General features: G+C 45.2%; 1 protein-coding gene across 1 annotated transcript in view; it reads right to left on the bottom strand.

The window, feature by feature from the left end:
- Positions 1-19,087, bottom strand: part of mpp7a (MAGUK p55 scaffold protein 7a) — a gene marked incomplete in the record, with an annotated part of 250,832 nt that overhangs the window by 172,212 nt on the left and 59,533 nt on the right. Inside the window, 2 exon segments of the mRNA XM_031796379.1 lie at positions 1,222-1,429; positions 18,718-18,808. Of these exon segments, the coding sequence (XP_031652239.1) occupies positions 1,222-1,258 (37 nt within the window).

Below are 19,087 nucleotides of genomic sequence, written 5' to 3'. Positions count from 1 at the left end.
AGGTCAACATTGGATCATTCAGAGATCCTCACTGAACTTCTGGAGAGAGTTTGCTGCACTGAAAGTAAAGGGGCTGAATAATTTTGCACGCCCAATTTTTCAGTTTTTGATTTGTTAAAAAAGTTTGAAATATCCAATAAATGTCGTTCCACTTCATGATTGTGTCCCACTTGTTGTTGATTCTTCACCAAAAATACAGTTTTAAAGCTTTATGTTTGAAGCCTGAAATGTGGCAAAAGGTCGCAAAGTTCAAGGGGGCCGAATACTTTCGCAAGGCACTGTAAGTAACAATAAGGCTGCCATCAGTCAGGGTGTGGCCCAGAAGTTAATTGACAGCCTGCCAGGGCGGATTGCAGAGGTCTTGAAAAAGAAGGGTCAACACTGCAAATATTGACTCTTTGCATCAACTTCATATAATTGTCAATAAAAGCCTTTGACACTTATGAAATGCTTGTAATCATACTTGTAATCATACTTCCATAGTAACATTGACAAAAACAGCAAACTTCGTGAAAATTTATATTTGTGTCATTCTCACAACTTTTGGCCACGACTGTACACTGGAGTTGTTAACCAAGGAGACAGTGGCCGAGTTACAGTTATGACTTAAATCTATGGCGAGACCTGCAAATGGTTGTCTAGCAATGATCAACAACCAATTTGACAGAGATTGAATCATTTTGATAAGAATAAATGGGCAAATGTTGCCCAATCCAGGTGTGGAAAGCTTTTAGAGACTTACCCAGAAAGACTGACAGCTGTAATTGCTGCCAAAAGAACATCTACAAAATATTGACTCGAGGGTGTGAATACTTATGTAAATTAGACATGTGTATTTAATTTGACATAAATTAGCAAACATTTCTAAAAACATGTTTTAACTTTGTCATCATGGTGTATCGAGTGTACGGTGAGAGATAGAACAATTAATAATAAATAAAATGTTTAATCCATTTTGGCTATAGGTCAAAATGTGGAATAAATCAAGGAATAAATCAAGGGGTATGAATACTTTGAAGGAACTGTATGAACTATGCTTCTTTGTAAAAACCTACAGTGGAGACAGAATCCGGCGTATTGGAACAGCCTTAAGGCTGAGTGTGAACAGCCTTAAGGGCACAGAGTTAGTGCAGTGTATAAAGGGGATGTGCATCGTGAATAGGGAACGGGGTTTAGTGTGCACAGCTGAAAGGAAACAGGGTTCATCACATCATTCGGTACCCGAGTAATTTCCAGATCCGGTGGACAGGGCCGGCATGGTTCCTGCCTGGGTGTGGAATATCAGAGTGAGAATGAAAATAGCACTGCCACACTGCAGCAGCAGGCAAGGGAAGGGTAGAGGGTAGGTTCAGTCTCCTTTCCTCTCCTCTGTCACCCCCAGTCCAAGGTGTCTCTCTCCAGGATTTATACCATGGGTGGCCGGCGTTCCCTAAAAGAGAGAGGGCAGGTATTTAGGCACTGCGCTTCAACGCACCCAATGCCACACGCACAAGTGTGTGTGTGTGTGTGTGTGTGTGTGTGTGTGTGTGTGTGTGTGTGTGTGTGTGTGTGTGTGGACCTGGAAGAAAGCGGATGTACGCATCAATGAAGGAAGTTATTCAGCAGACGATACCAAAAATGTGTTGGTTCGTAATCACGGAGGGTCAACTGTGAACACACACACACACACACACACACACACACACACACACACACACACACACACACACAAGGGGACAGGCACACACACACGCTTTTCCAGACCTTCGTTATCCCCCCTTTCAACGGCCAGCGGAAACATAGGAAACACAATCCGGCTCAAGGGAGAACACTGCAGACCAGACCTGTGAAAAATCAAATGAGCCTGGAAATGCGGCACTTTGTAAATACAACCAGTGAACTGTGAACCCATCCACAGAGAAAATGGAGAGAACGAGGGGAAAATTAAAAACACAAAAACAAAACTCTAAGAAAATCATTTGGCTGTTAATCTACCCCTCAGACACACACACACACACACACACACACCTCTGGCCTATTAAACCCAGCGAGGGAAAAACAGCTCATGTACTGCTAAGCTAATTGGAACAAGATTCCTGGATATACCCTCTATCCCTGAAAGATGTGTGTGTCCCCATTTTGGGATTCCCTATCAAGGTGGAGGATTTGAGGAATGTCAGGAGTCAGGACAACAGAGGAAGAATCATACACACCCCTACAGTACACACACATCCTCAATACAGACATATGCCATGCATGCACGCACACACCAACAAACACTCACACTCAGGCTTTCTCAAGCGCTGTATAAACTGGGTGGTTTGAGTCCTGAATGCTGATTGGCTGGCAGCCGTGGTATATTAGACCGTATACCACAGGTATGACAAAATATGTATTTTTACTCTTCTAATTACGATGTTAACCAGTTTATAGTAGCAATAGGGCTCCTGAATGGCGCAGCGGTCTAAGGCACTGCATTGCAGTGTTTGAGGCGTCACTACAGACATCCTGGTTCGAATCCAGGCTGTATCACAACCGGCCGTGATTGGGCGTCACATAAGGCAGCGCACAATTGGCCCAGCATTGTCTGGGTTTGGCCGGGGTAGGCCGTCATTGTAAATAAGAATTTGTTCTTAACTAACTTGCCTTGTTAAATAAAGGTCACATTTATTAATTTTTTTATTAAAAAGGCACCTCAGCGGTTTGTGGAAAATGGCCAATATACCACAGCTAAGGGCTATTCTTAGACACGAAGCAAAAAATATTGGCCATATACCACAACCCCTCGGGCCTTATTGCTTAAATATAACATGACATATCATGTGTGATGTCTGTGCAGGTGGGAATGTCTCAGAGCGCTAGCTGTAGTCATTGAGTCAGAGCACTGGGTCTGGGGTTCGCGGAGGCCTCAGAGGACATTACCTATTGACCTCTGTACTCCAGCCAACCCCAAACAGACACAGGCAGGTGCTGCTACTGTAGAACAGCAGCAGGCCGGCATTAGGGGCACACACACACACTAGGGCTGGGATGGGACTGTGGTGGCATCCCCTAGGAGAACCCCAGCCCCTTGCCCCCCCCCCAGTCTTTCATCCACCCCTCCTCAACCCTCCACTCCTGGCTGGCCTCGACTCACACCTCGCTTATTAAACGCTTTCCTGTTCCCTACCACACACACTCTCCTGTAGGCCCCAGGGGCAACTACCTACCATGTCCCTCTCCCTATCCTTCCTCCCTTGCTAACCATGCTGCTCAGGTCTAGACTACCACATTCTTCAGCAGCCTAGGCAGTCATCAAAGCTCGGCTTTAAATGTAGAGAACGGTGGCCAGCCAATAACATTTAACCTAAGGCTCCTGCCTAACATAGGGCTCAATGACCCACCCTAGACTTGGTTCCCCAAAGTCCAGTCTGCTCCACTCTCTGTCTGAACCCCATATCATACAACACAGGATGGCTTAAAGAACAGCTAGAGTAGACAAATCCCTCAAATGAGCCACAGCCACCTACTGTATCTGGTCCCCTCCTTCATGGTCTCCTTCCCGGCTACATTGTTCCTATGGTGGCGGCTGACTTCTGACAGCTATTGGTCCCATGCAGAGTGAGGGTGTTCTGACCGGGCCGTTTGGCTGCGGCTGCAGGCAGCTAACAACGCTAACACGCAGACGAGCTTCCAGGCAGATCCACCACGCTCTGCACTCTCTAAGGCCAAAATACCTCCTTCAGGAGCCCCTTCAGCAGGTCTAACACACACACACACACCCCAGCGGAGCCCAGAACACTGGGTCAAAGGGTGTTGGAGCATGCACTAACTATTCAGCCTCAGGAACGACACAAGCAGAGCTGAGTTCTATGTGGCTTTGGGCTTTAGCTGTGTTTGAAGCTGCTGGGTGTAAATCAGCGGAGACGCTAGCTCATGTTGCGTAACGGTGTCTGACACGCCGGGTTGTGAACGCACCTTTGGGACGACCGCTACCTCCAGGTGAGGAAAAACCTGCTGCGGAAAATATCGCCTGAGCAACATCACCCGGGAAAGACTGCAGGCAGACCCAAAACCTGGTCACTTCACACACACGTTGGGTTCCAGGAGTTTGACGTTTTCGGGCCAGAAGTTTTTGAAATCCGGAGGTAAGACGTGCTGAATTCACAGAACAACAGTAAAGGACGTATTACTTTTCCCTTCCGAGGGGGGAAGTGGAGGACGTGGGACAATTCAGACCACGCAGCTCCTTTGTTACGCCTGCTAGATTTGGAGCACAGCTGTCTTTCTACACACACACACACACATACACACACACACATACACACACACACAAAGCAAGAGTAAATGTATAGACCAAACCGTCAAGTGCAATCAAAGTTCAGTCCTGTTCCACACCATAAGCCTACATATACCCATTAAAAAAAATGCTAAAGAGACCAGCAGAGACTCGGTATAAGTCCCAAATGGCACCCGGTTCCCTTTCTAGTGCACTACGGCCCACAGGGCTCGGGTCAAAAGTAGCACACTACATAGGGAATAGGGCACCATTTGGGACAGAGAAGGTGCAGCTCCTCAGGCCTGGACCACAGGATCCTACAAGATCTCTCCAACAGCTCTGAACACAGAGGACAAAAGCAGCAGCAACTGAGCTCATGTCAAAAGAATTGACCCGCGCTAAACCAGCCCTGTATTTCACAGTCACAGAGCAGGGTAAGGGACAAGGCTAAGGTATAGTCATACCAGTGTGATTGGAATGACAGACGGAGACAGAGGGGGACTTGTTAGGGAGATTGATCTGCCTGCCTTCTAGTGCTGCAGGATTCAGGAATATCAGACGGCATCCCTAGGAGGAATTACAGAAATGTTCCCAAATCAAAGTGGGATCCATCTTTCCGTCCGGGGCCTTGGGAAGGCCAGGAAGCGTACCGCGGCACCGAGAGCACCTGAGACTTTTACTGCGCCCGAAAGGCCAGTAACCACTGAACTTCAAGACAGTCCTAGTCAAGATGCTTTATTCAGCCATGGCTTGGTTCTCCTCTGTACAAATCACACAGAATCAGGTTTGAGTGTAAAGGGGGGAGGCAAAGCAACTTTGCCATGTGGAGAAGAAAAGAGCCTAATCACAATGAAAAGGTATGCCTTCTACTTCTCCCATGTGTAACACACACACAGTGCCCTGAAAGGGTGCTGCTGCCATCTAGTGGCCTAATATCCAACTACAGCTAGAATCCCCTCTACTCTTACTACTACAACACAGCTGGAAAACACCCTGGACACGGTAAGCCGCAGCAGCTTACCAAACAAAGGAGCGCTTGCATCACATGTTAGGAGACACGCTGTATTTGTTTAGTCTTGCTCAGTGTGAAACCTGAAGTCCCATCAGTTATTTGAAGAGAAAACAGCCCGAGGGGGAACGAGCAATATGGAGGATAGAAGAGCAGGATGAAGACGGGTTGTTATTTTTTTCGACCCTTTTCAAAAACAGACCGGGCTTGGCTAGGATGGGAAGAGGACCCAGGGACCCAGCTGGAAGTCAAAGAGAAGGAGACAGAAGGGTTGAGGAAAAACAGGTTATGAAAACACACGCTCTTACTCTGACATTAAAAACTATACTGTCCTCCAAAACTCTGACACCAAAACACACTCTTTACTATCCTCTGAGGTTCAGATATGATAGCCTAGGTTACTCAAAATGTCCAGTACTGAGAGAAAAAACATTCTCTGGAACACAACACTTGGCTGCACCAAACATGAAGACAACGTGAGAGAAAAGAAAGTGTAGTGGTCTCAAGTGGGACACGGAGAGAGTCGGGAAAAGGACACGCGTTTCGCAGGTAGCCGACTTCTGCAGGCAGGCATGCTCAGTCTATACATTCCCTGGGTTGGCAGTACACTCTTTGGCTGTCACCATAGAAGAACCCTTTTTGGTTCCAGGTAAAACCATTTTTGATTCCTGTGGATAAGATTCTACACAGAACCCAAAATGGTTCTACTTGAAACCAAAAGGGTTCTACCTGGAACCAACAAGGGTGGACACCCGAAGAACTGTTTTAGGTTTATGGCACCTTTTTTTCTAAGAGTTTAGAGCCAGACCGATAGATTGGTTCACCAGTATGATCGTCCGATATTGGCCTTTTACAGCTATATGATAAATAACTCCACGATAACCGACATTGAATAAATAGGATGAGAAAAGGGAATATCATGCTGATCTGAAGACTTCTGGCCATTCTCATGATGTGTCATTATTATCACAATGTATGAAATCAACATTTAAAGCATAGTTATTGGACAATTGCTCTTTTGGATGGCAATTTATGGAAATTCAGAGTGTAAAAATTACACTTTAGTTTCCTGCTGTAAAATAGTATGTCGGCAGATATCAGTATCGCTATGTTTTGTCCCCCCCCCCCCCCCCCGGACTCCCAAAAACCATATCAGTCGGGATCGCTAGCGGATAGGAGTCTGACAGCCCAGCGTGCTGTTGGGATATTGAGTTCTCTCTGTGGAGGCCAGACACTGGCCTGGAGGAGTATAGGCCTACCGCATCCTATCCACACACACACACACACACCTTCCCCTTACACATGTTCTCACGTCTCTCTCTCGTCCCTCTGCAGCAGACATATAGTGAGCAATATGTTTGGAACAACAAATCACAATAAAATCACAGTATCGAATTGCAATACAAGTATCATGATAATTCCGTATCATGAGGTCCCCCGCAATTCTCAGCCCTAATTAACGAGTCCTTTTTTGGAAGTCCTATTTTTATAGAGCAAATCCATCTGACCCTAGTGAAGCACTATGTAAACCCCGCTGTGCCAATCTGGTGTCACGATGTGCCAAGTTTAAATTCAGGTTCATCAACCAAGTTCATCCAGGTCTTACCAGAACCATCTAATACTCAATTAAGTTAAATTGACTCAACTGACTTACCCTTATAAAGCCACACGTCTTGCACTGGCCTACAACAGCATTGTGGAATTATCAATATTATCAGATTGGAAATGCTTATATGCTCCACCTAACTGACTGAACATATTGTGGCTGTAAACCCTGGCTCCTGTATGCACAGGTATGTAGCGGGACCAGGTTCTGAGCTCACTGGTGCCCTCTCCTGGGAGTGGCCTGATAGTGAACACAGCAAGTGGGACGTCTAGAGTCCCACATACTTCCAGTGTCCAACCACTGAATCGCCAAGCGAGAAAAGAAAAAACACACATGTATACCACACCACCCTGCCCCCTTTATCCCCAACTCCTCTAAATCCAACCTTAGATCCCCTCGGACCGTGAGTCTGAGCCCTGAATGAGTGTATCTGAGCGCTGGGTCTCCCTAATTCACCGTGGCAGTGACTCACGCCTCCGACGCAGGCTGTTTTTAAAGGCATGCCGTGTCATTAGTGGTCACGTGCCGTTTTAAGAGGACACTACCTTGTTTTCACACGTGCGCGCACACACCCAATAAAGAGAATACGGTGACAGAAAAGAGTACGCTCTTCCAGTCCATAAAACATGTGTCCAAATATTTCTGCCGTGATGCTGCCTGGTTAGAGAGAGCGAAACAGAGGGGGAAGAGATGGATGGGGGAGAAATTGAGAGATCGAGGGAGATACATGGCGAGGAAGAGAAGTGTGGATGGATAGAGGGTGTGGGTTTATGGGGGTTTAGTGCTTACAGAGTAGACGGAGTGTGATATAAATGAGGGGTCCCTTCCCTTCAAGTTCCAGTAGGGGTGTCAATTTATGACAGTATTACAGGTTGTGTCCCAAAAGGCACCCTATTCCCTAGCTATATGGGCCCTGGTGCCATTTGAAAGGCATTCACAGAGCAGTGTTCCAGAAGAGTAGCCATGGCAATGATTCAGCAAGATCATTCAGCAAAGCAATAAAGAAACTGAATAATAAAATACTAGGAACAATACTAGGAACAGAAAAATGTACCAGACACCCGACACCCCCGTAATAATACACACACAACACAGCCGCAGTATGTTTCATGGACGGTGTATAATTATAGTGTATTAAACAGTTGGCACGGAAAACTTTTGTGCACTCATACATTACATTTTGTTAAATATTAATGCTGTAATCCTCCTGGATCCGGGAGCGAAACACTGTTCGTGGAAAATATAAAAATACATTGTTAAATGGTTAAGAAGTGTGTGTGTACATTTTGTTCAATAGCTGCACTGTTCTCCAGAGGCATGCCAGAATGTCTCCATCTCATCCTATTAGGCAGGCTGGACAATCAGACACACAGTCTTGTACAACTAACATTGTGGGGACACCAAATTCAGTCCCATTCTAAATCCTATTTTCTCCAACCCCAAAACCTTAACCCTAACCCTAGATCCTAAACCTAACCCTAAAACTAACCCTAGATACTCACCCCAAAACTAACCCTAGATCCTCACCCCAAAACTAACCCTAGATGCTAAACCTAACCCTAAAACTAACCCTAGATCCTCACTCCAAAACTAACCCTAGATCCTAAACCTAGATCCTCACCCCAAAACTAACCCTAGATCCCCACCCCAAAACTAACCCTAGATCCTCACCCCAAAACTAACCCTAGATCCTCACCCCAAAACTAACCCTAGATCCTCACCCCAAAACTAACCCTAGATCCTCACCCCAAAACTAACCCTAGATCCTCACCCTAAATCCTAACTCTAGATCCTCACCCAAAAACTAACTCTAGATCCTAACCATAAAACTAACCCCAAATCCTAACCCTAGATCCTCACCCAAACACTAACCCTAGATCCTCACCCAAAAACTAACCCTAGATCCTAACCCTAAATCCTAACCCTAGATCCTAACCGTAAAACTAACCCTAAGTCCTAACCCTAGATCCTCACCTAAATCCTAACCCTAGATCCTCACCCCAAAACTAACCCTAGATCCTCACCCCAAAACTAAATCCTAACCCTAGATCCTCACCCCAAAACTAAATCCTAACCCTAGATCCTCACCCCAAAACTAAATCCTAACCCTAGATCCTCACCCCAAAACTAACCCTAGATCCTCACCCCAAAACTAACCCTAGATCCTCACCCCAAAACTAACCCTAGATCCTCACCCCAAAACTAACCCTAGATCCTCACCCCAAAACTAACCCTAGATCCTCACCCCAAAACTAACCCTAGATCCTCACCCCAAAACTAACCCTAGATCCTCACCCCAAAACTAACCCTAGATCCTCACCCTAAAACTAACCCTAGATCCTCACCCTAAAACTAACCCTAGATCCTCACCCTAAAATTAACCCTAGATCCTCACCCTAAAACTAACCCTAGATCCTCACCCTAAAACTAACCCTAGATCCTCACCCTAAAACTAACCCTAGATCCTCACCCTAAAACTAACCCTAGATCCTCACCCTTAAACTAACCTGAGCTCCTTCTGATCAGGTATAGTTAAACACGTCCATCCCATTAGAAGTAGCTGGAAGAGCAGGGTAGAGGATTTAGCTGTGTTTGAGGGACGTGCCATGCGGCCAGCCGGGAGGCTGCAGGCCGGTATTAGTTGGTAACAGTTGTTAAGGTTATGCAGGATTGGGGTTCTTAAATGAAGACAGCTTCAACCCAGGGCTGGCTGTGTAGTGTTCCTGGCCTGAGAATGGGAGAGGGAGGGAGGGCGATGCAAGCAGCAAGGTGTGTGAGCAAAGAAATGGATGACAGAAGGAGGTACTACACTATCATGTCTGATGGAAAGAGCACATCCCTGCTTTTTGGATGTAAATTACAGGGATACTTCAGGATTTTGGCAATGATGCCCTTTATCTACTTCCCCAGAGTCAGATGAATGTTCATGTCTCTGTGTCGAATATGAAGTTAGTTTTAGGTCATTTCACAAGCCAATGCTAACTAGTGCTAGCACAATGGCTGGAAGCCTATGGTATATACTAGCATGCAAGGAGAGCTGAAGTACAAATAGCAGTATCAATCAAAACTTTTCACCACCTTTTAACTGTCTGAATACTACGGAATATCTCCATCAAATACCTCACAGAAGATCTCTTAAACAGGCTGTTACAGTACTGTATATCTGCACCACAGGAGCCTTGTTCTGAGCCTCTGACCTAACAGGCCTTCCCAAGATCACCTTCTAACAGATTTCAGGTTGAGAAGAGGTCAAGATGAAGGTTTGAACAGCTCAGGACCAGTACAGAGTCAGACCAGGGCCACTTGCTGTGTCTGTGTATATACACAGAGAGGCTTATGTGTGTGTGTGTTATATATATATATATATAAAACAAACTGTCTTTCCACAGCGTCTGCCCCAGGAACGTTGAGGTCATTTTATGTGCATAGCCCAGTCTTCCCACCATGCGACAAATGAACACATTATAATGCATTAAGACTCCAATAAATGTTTTCCTGCCTTGTTTCAACAAAAAGTGATGGAAATTAAATTATTTTTACATGTGACACTTCAGACAGTCTGTCTTTTACAGAGTAAACTTGAGATCGAGAGAGAGAAAGAAAAGAAAGCGTGACAAAGATTGAGATTTTACCCCAATAACTACCGGGGGATATGCGTCAACAGCAACCTTGGGAAAATCCTCTGCATTATCATTAACAGCAGACTTGTACATTTCCTCAGCGAAAACAATGTACTGAGCAAACGTCAAATTGTCTTTTTACCAAATTACCTTACGACAGACCACGTATTCACCCTGCACACCCTAACTGACAAACAAACAAATCAAAAACAAAGGCAAAGTCTTCTCATGCTTTGTTGATTTCAAAAAAGCTTTACATGCTGACCACACCACTCGCATCGCTTGTGCTCGCCAACGAGCATCTGTGTTGCCAAGCGCTAAAATAAAAGTCAGTTCTATTTGTAACGCTGACTGCGGTGCAAGTCCTGCCTCTCCCATCTCCTCATTGGTTTATAGAAGCAGATACCCACATGCCATCTCCTCATTGGTTATACCTACATGGGTGATTGAAACATGAACTGAGTTTGGGCATCTTGGTAACTTGGAAAATTACCTAGCCAGCTAAATTGCCATATATGTTTAATGCTTTTTGACCTGTCCCCAAATTAATACAATTGGTTCAGAGTTTGTTTTGATTTTTCAACCTGCGTGTCGTGATCGCGTTTCGTGTGGGGGGACAAAATCAATTTGCGAGCGGCCGGTTTGGGTACGGTGTTACACTCAATTTGGCATGAGGGTCTACAAAACAAACTGAGGGAAAATGGTGTTGGGGGAAACGCATACGACATTATAAAATCCATGTACAAACACACACACACTCCACAGCATAAGCCACACCCACCTCCAACATATATATCAATCTGAAGTCAAATGTCTACCGGTTTGCTGATATTCTGGTGTTTCTGTCCCCAACAAAGGAGGGCCTACAGCAGCACCTAGATCTTCTGCACAGATTCTGTCAGATGGGGGAATTAACAGTGAATCTCAGTAAGACAGAAATAATGTGTTCCAAAAAAAGTCCTGTCGCCAGAACCACGAATACAAATTCCATCTAGACACCGTTGCCCTAGAGCACACAAAAAAAACGATAACGATCAGCGCCACAAGTAACTTCCACAAAGCTGTGAATGATCTGAGAGACAAGGCAAGAAGGGCCTTCTATGACATCAAAAGGAACATAAAATTGAACATACCAATTAGGATCTGGCTAAAAATACTCAAATCAGTTATAGAACCCATTGTCCTTTATGGTTGTGAGGTCTGGGGTCTGCTCACCAACCAAGAATTCACACAATGAGACAAATACCAAATTTAGACTCCGCATGCGGAATTCTGCAAAACTATCCTCCGTGAACAACGTAGAACACCAAATAATGCATGCTGAGCAGAATTAGACTGATACCCGCTAATTATCAAAAGCCAGAAAAGAGCAGTTAAATTCTACAACCACCTAAAAGGAAGCGATTCCCAAACCTTCTATAACTAAGCCATCACCTACAGAGAAATTAACCTGGAAAAGAGCTCCCTAAGCAAGCTGGTCCTGGGGCTCTGTTCACAAACAGACCCCACAGAGCCCCAGGACAGCAACATAATTAGACCCAACCAAATCATGAGAAAATAAAAAGATACGTTTTTTCCAATGTGTCAAGTAATTAACAAAAAAACTGAGCAAACTAGAATGCTATTTGGAACTTTTATGAGTATAATGTTATGTTTACTGATCCTTTTTTGATTGTTTATTTCACTTGCTTTAGTAATGTAAACATATGTTTCTCATGCCAATACAGCACTTCAATTTTGAGAGACAGATCTGTTAAGGCCTCTATGCAACCTGAAAAAGGGCCTCTGTTAACTTTAGGGCCTATTCGATACTGACAAGGCCTCTATGCTGACATGATAGGGCTTCTCTGATACTGACAAGGCCTCTATGCTAGCATGACAGGGCCTCTCTGCTCCTTGGGAAAGTATTCAGACCCCTTGACTCTTTCCACATTGTTACATTACAGTCTTATTCTAAAATGGATAAAATAAACAAATCCTCAGCAATCCTCACCTCCACACACACAATACCCCATAATGACAAAGCAAAAACAGATTTATACATTTTACAAATGTATTACAAATTAAAAACTGAAATACCTCATTTATATAAGTATTCAGACCCTTTGCTATGAGACTCGAAATTGAGCTCAGGTGCATCCTGTTTCCATTGATCATCCTTGAGATGTTTCTACAACTTGATTGGAGTCCACCTGTGGTAAATTCAATTGATTAGACATGATTTGGAAAGGCACACACCTGTCTATATAAGGTCCCACAGTTGACAGTGCATGTCAGAACAACAACCAAGGCATGAGGTCAAAGGAATTGTCCGTAGAGCTCCATGACAGGATTGTGTCGAGGCACAGATCTGGGGAAGGGTACCAAAAAATGTCTGCAGCATTGAAGGTCCCCAAGAACACAGTGGCCTGCATAATGTTAAAAGGAACTAATTTAGAACCACCACCAAGACTCCGAGCTGGCCGCCCGGCCAAACTGAGCAATCGGGGGAGAAGGGCCTTGGTCAGCGAGGTGACCAAGAACACGATGGTAACTCTTGGGGAGGCAGGTAGCCCATTGGCATTGGCCCACTAACCGCAAGCTGGCCCAATGCCAATGGGCCACTAACCAAAAGGTTGGTGGATCGAATCCCTGAGCTGACAATGTAGAAATCTGTCAATCTGCCCCTGAACAAGGCAGTTAACTACTGTTCCTAAGCCGTCATATATATATATTTATTTTACCTTTAACTGACAGAGCTCTAGAATTTGTCTGTGGAGATTGGAGAACATCAACCATCTCTGCAGCACTCCATCAATCAGGCCTTTATGGTAGAGTGGCCAGACCTCAGTAAAAGGCACATGACAGCCCGCTTGGAGTTTGCCAAAAGGCACCTAAAGACTCTCAGACCATGAGAAACAAGATTCTCTGGTCTGATGAAACCAAGATTGAATTATTTGGCCTGAATGTCAAGCATTGCGTCTGGAGGAGACCTGGCACCATCCCTACAGAATATATATATTATTTAACCTTTACTTAACTAGGCAAGTGCTGTGGGGATGTTTTCAGCGACAGGGACTTAGAGACCAGTCAGGATGCGGGAAAGATGAATGGAGCAAAGTATAGAGAGATCCTTGATGAAAACCTGCTCCAGAGCACTTAGGACCTCAGACTGGAGCGAAGGTTCAACTTCCAACAGGACAACGACCCTAAGCACACAGCTAAGACAAAGCAGGAGTGGCTTCGGGACAAGTCTCAATGTCCTTGAGTGGACCAGCCAGAGCCCAGACTTGAACCCGATCTCTGGAGAGACATGAAAATAGCTGTGCAGCAACGCACCCCATCCAACCTGACAGAGCTTGAGAGGATCTGCAGAGAAAAATGGGAGAAACTCCCTAAATACAGGTGTGCCAAGATTGTAGCGTCATACCCAAGAAGACAATGCTGTAATCGCTGGGGTATTGTGTGTAGATTGATGAGTAAAAAAAACAATAGATTTTAGAATAAGGGTGTGGAAAAGATCAAGGGGTCTGAATACTTTCCGAAGGCAGTGTATATACAGTATTTATGTATGGCCTCTTTGATAATTATAGGGCCTTACACTTTGCGGTGTCTAGAGATCTATGGACCATATAACTCTATTTTGTTTTTGTGTGTAGTTTTGAACCGGTCTTTCCACAATGTCTGCACCAGGATCATTTGAGGTAATTTTGTGTGCACAGCAGGGTCTTCCCTCCAAGCAACACATTAACACACCAAGCCCTTTTAACACACTCCATTAAATGTTTCCCTGCCTTGTTTTAATAAAAAGTCATGGAAACCAAATTCATTTGACATGTTACATTTTCTATAAGCCCTTCAGACAGTCTGTCTTTTACAGAGTAGAGTTGAGAGAGAGAGAAAGCAGGAGAGTGAAAGCATGATAGACAGAGAGCAATAGAGATGAACAAAGAGATAGAGGACAGAGAGGGACAGATGACAGAGAGGGAGGAGAGAGAGAACTATTTAACTTTCCCAGAAGACACCAGCTGGGCCATCTGTGTGGTGAGTCAGTCCCTGCCTCTGTCTCGATATAGTGCACTACTTTTGACCTGGGCTCTGGTCAATAGTAATTCACTATAGGGAATAGGGTGCCATTTGAGATCCAGCCTAACAGGGCTGCTAGAATCACTAGCACTCAGTAGGCCCATATCATACAGATATAATTTCAAATATATACACTGCTCAAAAAAATAAAGGGAACACTTAAACAACACAATGTAACTCCAAGTCAATCACACTTCTGTGAAATCAAACTGTCCACTTAGGAAGCAACACTGATTGACAATAAATTTCACATGCTGTTGTGCAAATGGAATAGACAACAGGTGGAAATTATAGGCAATTAGCAAGACATCCCCCAATAAAGGAGTGGTTCTGCAGGTGATAACCACAGACCACTTCTCAGTTCCTATGGTTCCTGGCTGATGTTTTGGTCACTTTTGAATGCTGGCGGTGCTTGAGACGGAGTCTACAACCCACACGAGTGGCTCAGGTAGTGCAGCTCATCCAGGATGGTACATCAATGCGAACTGTGGCAAGAAGGTTTGCTGTGTCTGTCAGCGTAGTGTCCAGAGCATGGAGGTGCTACCAGGAGACAGGCCAGTACATCAGGAGACGTGGAGGAGGCCAACAACCCAGCAGCAGGAGTGCTACCTCCGTCTTTGTGCAAGGAGGAGCAGGAGGAGCACTGCCAGAGCCCTGCAAAATGACCTCCAGCATGCCACAAATGTGCATGTGTCTGCTCAAACGGTCAGAAACAGACTCCAGGAGGGTGGTATGAGGGCCCGACGTCCACAGGTGGGGGTTGTGCTTACAGCCCAACACCGTGCAGGACGTTTGCATTTGCCAGAGAACACCAAGATTGGCAAATCCGCCACTGGCGCCCTGTGGTCTTCACAGATGAAAGCAGGTACACACTGAGCACGTGACAGACTTGACATTCTGGAGACGCCGTGGAGAACGTTCTGCTGCCTGCAACATCCTCCAGCATGACCGGTTTGGTGGTGGGTCAGTCTTGGTGTGGGGTGGCATTTCTTTGGGGGGACGCACAGCCCTCCATGTGCTCGCCAGAGGTAGCCTGACTGCCATTAGGTACCGGGATGAGATCCTCAGACCCCTTGTGAGACCATATGCTGGTGCGGTTGGCCCTGGGTTCCTCCTGATGCAAGACAATGCTAGATCTCATGTGGCTGGAGTGTGTCAGCAGTTCCTGCAAGAGGAAGGCATTGATGCTATGGACTGGCCCGCCCGTTCCCCAGACCTGAATCCAATTGAGCACATCTGGCACATCTGGGACATGTCTCGCTCCATCCACCAATGCCACATTGCACCACAGACTGTCCAGGAGTTGGCGGATGCTTTAGTACAGATCTGGGAGGAAATCCCTCAGGACACCATCCGCCACCTCATCAGGAGCATGCCCAGGCGTTGTAGGGAGGTCATACAGGCACGTGGAGGCCACACACACTACTGAGCCTCATTTTGACTTGTTTTAAGGACATTACAAAGTTGGATCAGCCTGTAGTGTGGTTTTCCACTTTAATTTTGAGTGTGACTCCAAATCCAGACCTCCTTGGATTGATACATTTGATTTCCATTGATAATTTTTGTGTGATTTTGTTGTCAGCACATTCAACTATGTAAAGAAATAAGTATTTAATAAGAATATTTCATTCATTCAGATCTAGGATGTGTTATTTTAGTGTTCCCTTTATTTTTTTGAGCAATATATATATATTATTTAACCTTTACTCAACTAGGCAAGTCAGTTAAGAACAAATTCTTATTTACAACAACAGCCTACACCAGCCAAACCTGGACGACGCTGGGCCAATTGTGCACCGTCATATGGGACGCCCAATAACGGCCGGTTGTGATACAACCTGGATTCGAACCAGAGTGTCTGTAGTGTCGCCTCTAGCACTGAGACGCAGTGCCTTAGACCACTGCACCTTTCGGGAGCCCAAAACAGTTAAGTGAGCAAACACTTAGGCTCAATACCAATACCCCCTGGTTTGTGCAATTCCACGAGCCCCATCGAGTCATAGTGTGTCCCAATTCAACTTCTAGTTGGCCCTCCAAAATGCAGACTTCATATCTAGTGTTTCTGAAAACTCCCATGAAGCTCTGAGACCCAACCCTGTCGAGTTACTTTAAGAAAACAATAAACTAGGATGGAAGCAAACGTAAGTAATTATTACTTCATCAGGAATCATGCAGAAAATGTACAGTTAAGAGGAATATGTTAACGCAAGAGATTGAAGATATTTGGCAGCTGAATAAAGGTAGCTAGCTAACTATTTTCTTGCTTATTGGGGAGGATAAAAATACATGTATATCTATGGATGCTTGGCTATGTAGCCAATCGGTGTATGGACTCTAAAACTTTGGGTATAAACATAATTTCTGAACAGTAGTTTGGCATTTTTATTGCTTCCACTGGTTAATCATTAATCCCAAGAAATGACAGAAAATTTGTGAGTGAATGAAATGTAACTGTTACATGTCAAACTGCTATGGAATGAAAGTCCTGCTTCAGTACGACTCCACATTGTTGTGATTGAGCCTTAGTCAGGCAGTTAGTCTTACTAAAAGAAACATCATCTCACTGTCAACTGCGTTTATTTTCAGCAAACTTAACATGTGCAAATATTTGTATGAACATAACGAGATTCCACAACTTAGACATAAACTGAACAAGTTCCACAAACGTGACTAACAGTAATGGAATAATGTGTCCCTGAACAAAGGGAGGGTCAAAATCAAAAGTAACAGTCGGTATCTGGTGTGGCCACCAGCTGCATTAAGTACTGCAGTGCATCTCCTCCGCATGGACAGCAGCAGATTTGCCAGTTCTTGCTGTGAGATGTTACCCCACTCTTCCACCAAGGCACCTGCAAGTTCCCGGACATTTCCCTCACCCTCCGATCCAACAGGTCCCAGATGTGCTCAATGGGATTGAGATCCGGGCTCTTCGCTGGCCATAGCAGAACACTGACATTCCTGTCTTGCAGGAAATCACGCACAGAACGAGCAGTTAGGCTGGTGGCATTGTCATGCTGGAGGGTCATGTCAGGATGAACCTGCAGGAAGGGTACCACATGAGGGAGGATGATGTCTTCCCTGTAACGCACATCGTTGAGATTGCCTGCAATGACAATAAGCTCAGTCCGATGATGCTGTGACACACCGCCCCAGACCATGACGATCCCTCCACCTCCAAATTGATCCCGCTCCAGAGTACAGGCCTCAGTGTAATGCTCATTCCTTTGATGATAAACGCGAATCCGACCATCACCCCTGGTGAGACAAAACCGCGACTCGTCAGAGAAGAGCACTTTTTCCAGTCCTGTCTGGTCCAGCGACAGTGGCTTTATGCCCATAGGTGACGTTGTTGCCGGTGATGTCTGGTGAGGACCTGCCTTACAACAGGCCTACAAGCCCTCAGTCCAGCCTCTCTCAGCCTATTGTGGACAGTCTGAGCACTGATGGAGGGATTGTGCATTCCTGGTGTAACTTGGGCAGTTGTTGTTGCCATCCTGTACCTGTCTTGCAGGTGTGATGTTCGGATGTACCGATCCTGTGCAGGTGTTGTTACACATGGTCTGCCACTGCGAGGACAATCAGCTGTCCGTCCTGTCTCCCTGTAGCGCTGTCTTAGGCGTCTCACAGTACGGACATTGCAATTTATTGCGCTGTCCACATCTGCAGTCCTCATACCTCCTTGCAGCATGCCTAAGGGACATTCAAGCAGAGGAGCAAGGACACTGGGGATCTTTATTTTGGGTGTTTTTCAGTGTCAGCAGAAAGGCCTCTTTGGTGTCCTTTGTTTTCATAATTGTGACCTTAATTGCCTACCGTCTATAAGCTGTTTTCTGTCTTAACGACAATTCCACAGGTGCATGTGTTCATTAATTGGTTATGGTTCATTGAACAAGCATGGGAAACAGTGTTTACGCCCTTTACAATGAAGATCTGTGAAGATATTTGGATTTTTACTAATTATCTTTGAAAGACAGGGTCCTGAAAAAGGGACTTTTATTTTTATGCTGAGTTTATATACAAAAGAAAGAAGAAGGGAGATACACACTAAGCTACAAATAAACAGACACAATAAAGGGTTTTCCAGAACACACTCTCCTGTACACACACACACACACACACACGGGCAGCAGACACACCAACAGGCAGACATGCACACCCACAAAGCATAGCAGCAACCCACCTGATCAGACCTGCTACTCTGGTTCCTTCAGTTAGTGTGCCAGAAGGCTCATGACGCTCCACCCCTTCACTTCAATGTACCGCCTTAGAGCCTGTCCGTCAGAGTGAGAGAGAAGGAAAAGGAGTGTCACCCATAGAATTCAAGGATTTTACACACAGTATACAAATGAGAGAGGGGAGTTGCTAAAAACCTTTGAGGAAGTACCATTCATACAAGGGTCATTCAAAAAATATCCTCAATTGCATTTTCCACCGATCACCACTAGATGGGGCTGACTGCACATAGAAGCAATACAGCGCTGTAGCCAGTGGTGTATACTGTGTGTATATATAAATATATATACACACACAGTTGAAGTCAATTTAAAAGG

This window comes from Oncorhynchus kisutch, linkage group LG18 (assembly GCF_002021735.2).
Source record: "Oncorhynchus kisutch isolate 150728-3 linkage group LG18, Okis_V2, whole genome shotgun sequence".
NCBI classification, from domain to species: Eukaryota; Metazoa; Chordata; class Actinopteri; order Salmoniformes; family Salmonidae; genus Oncorhynchus; species Oncorhynchus kisutch.
This window is presented reverse-complemented; position numbering and strand designations above follow the sequence as displayed.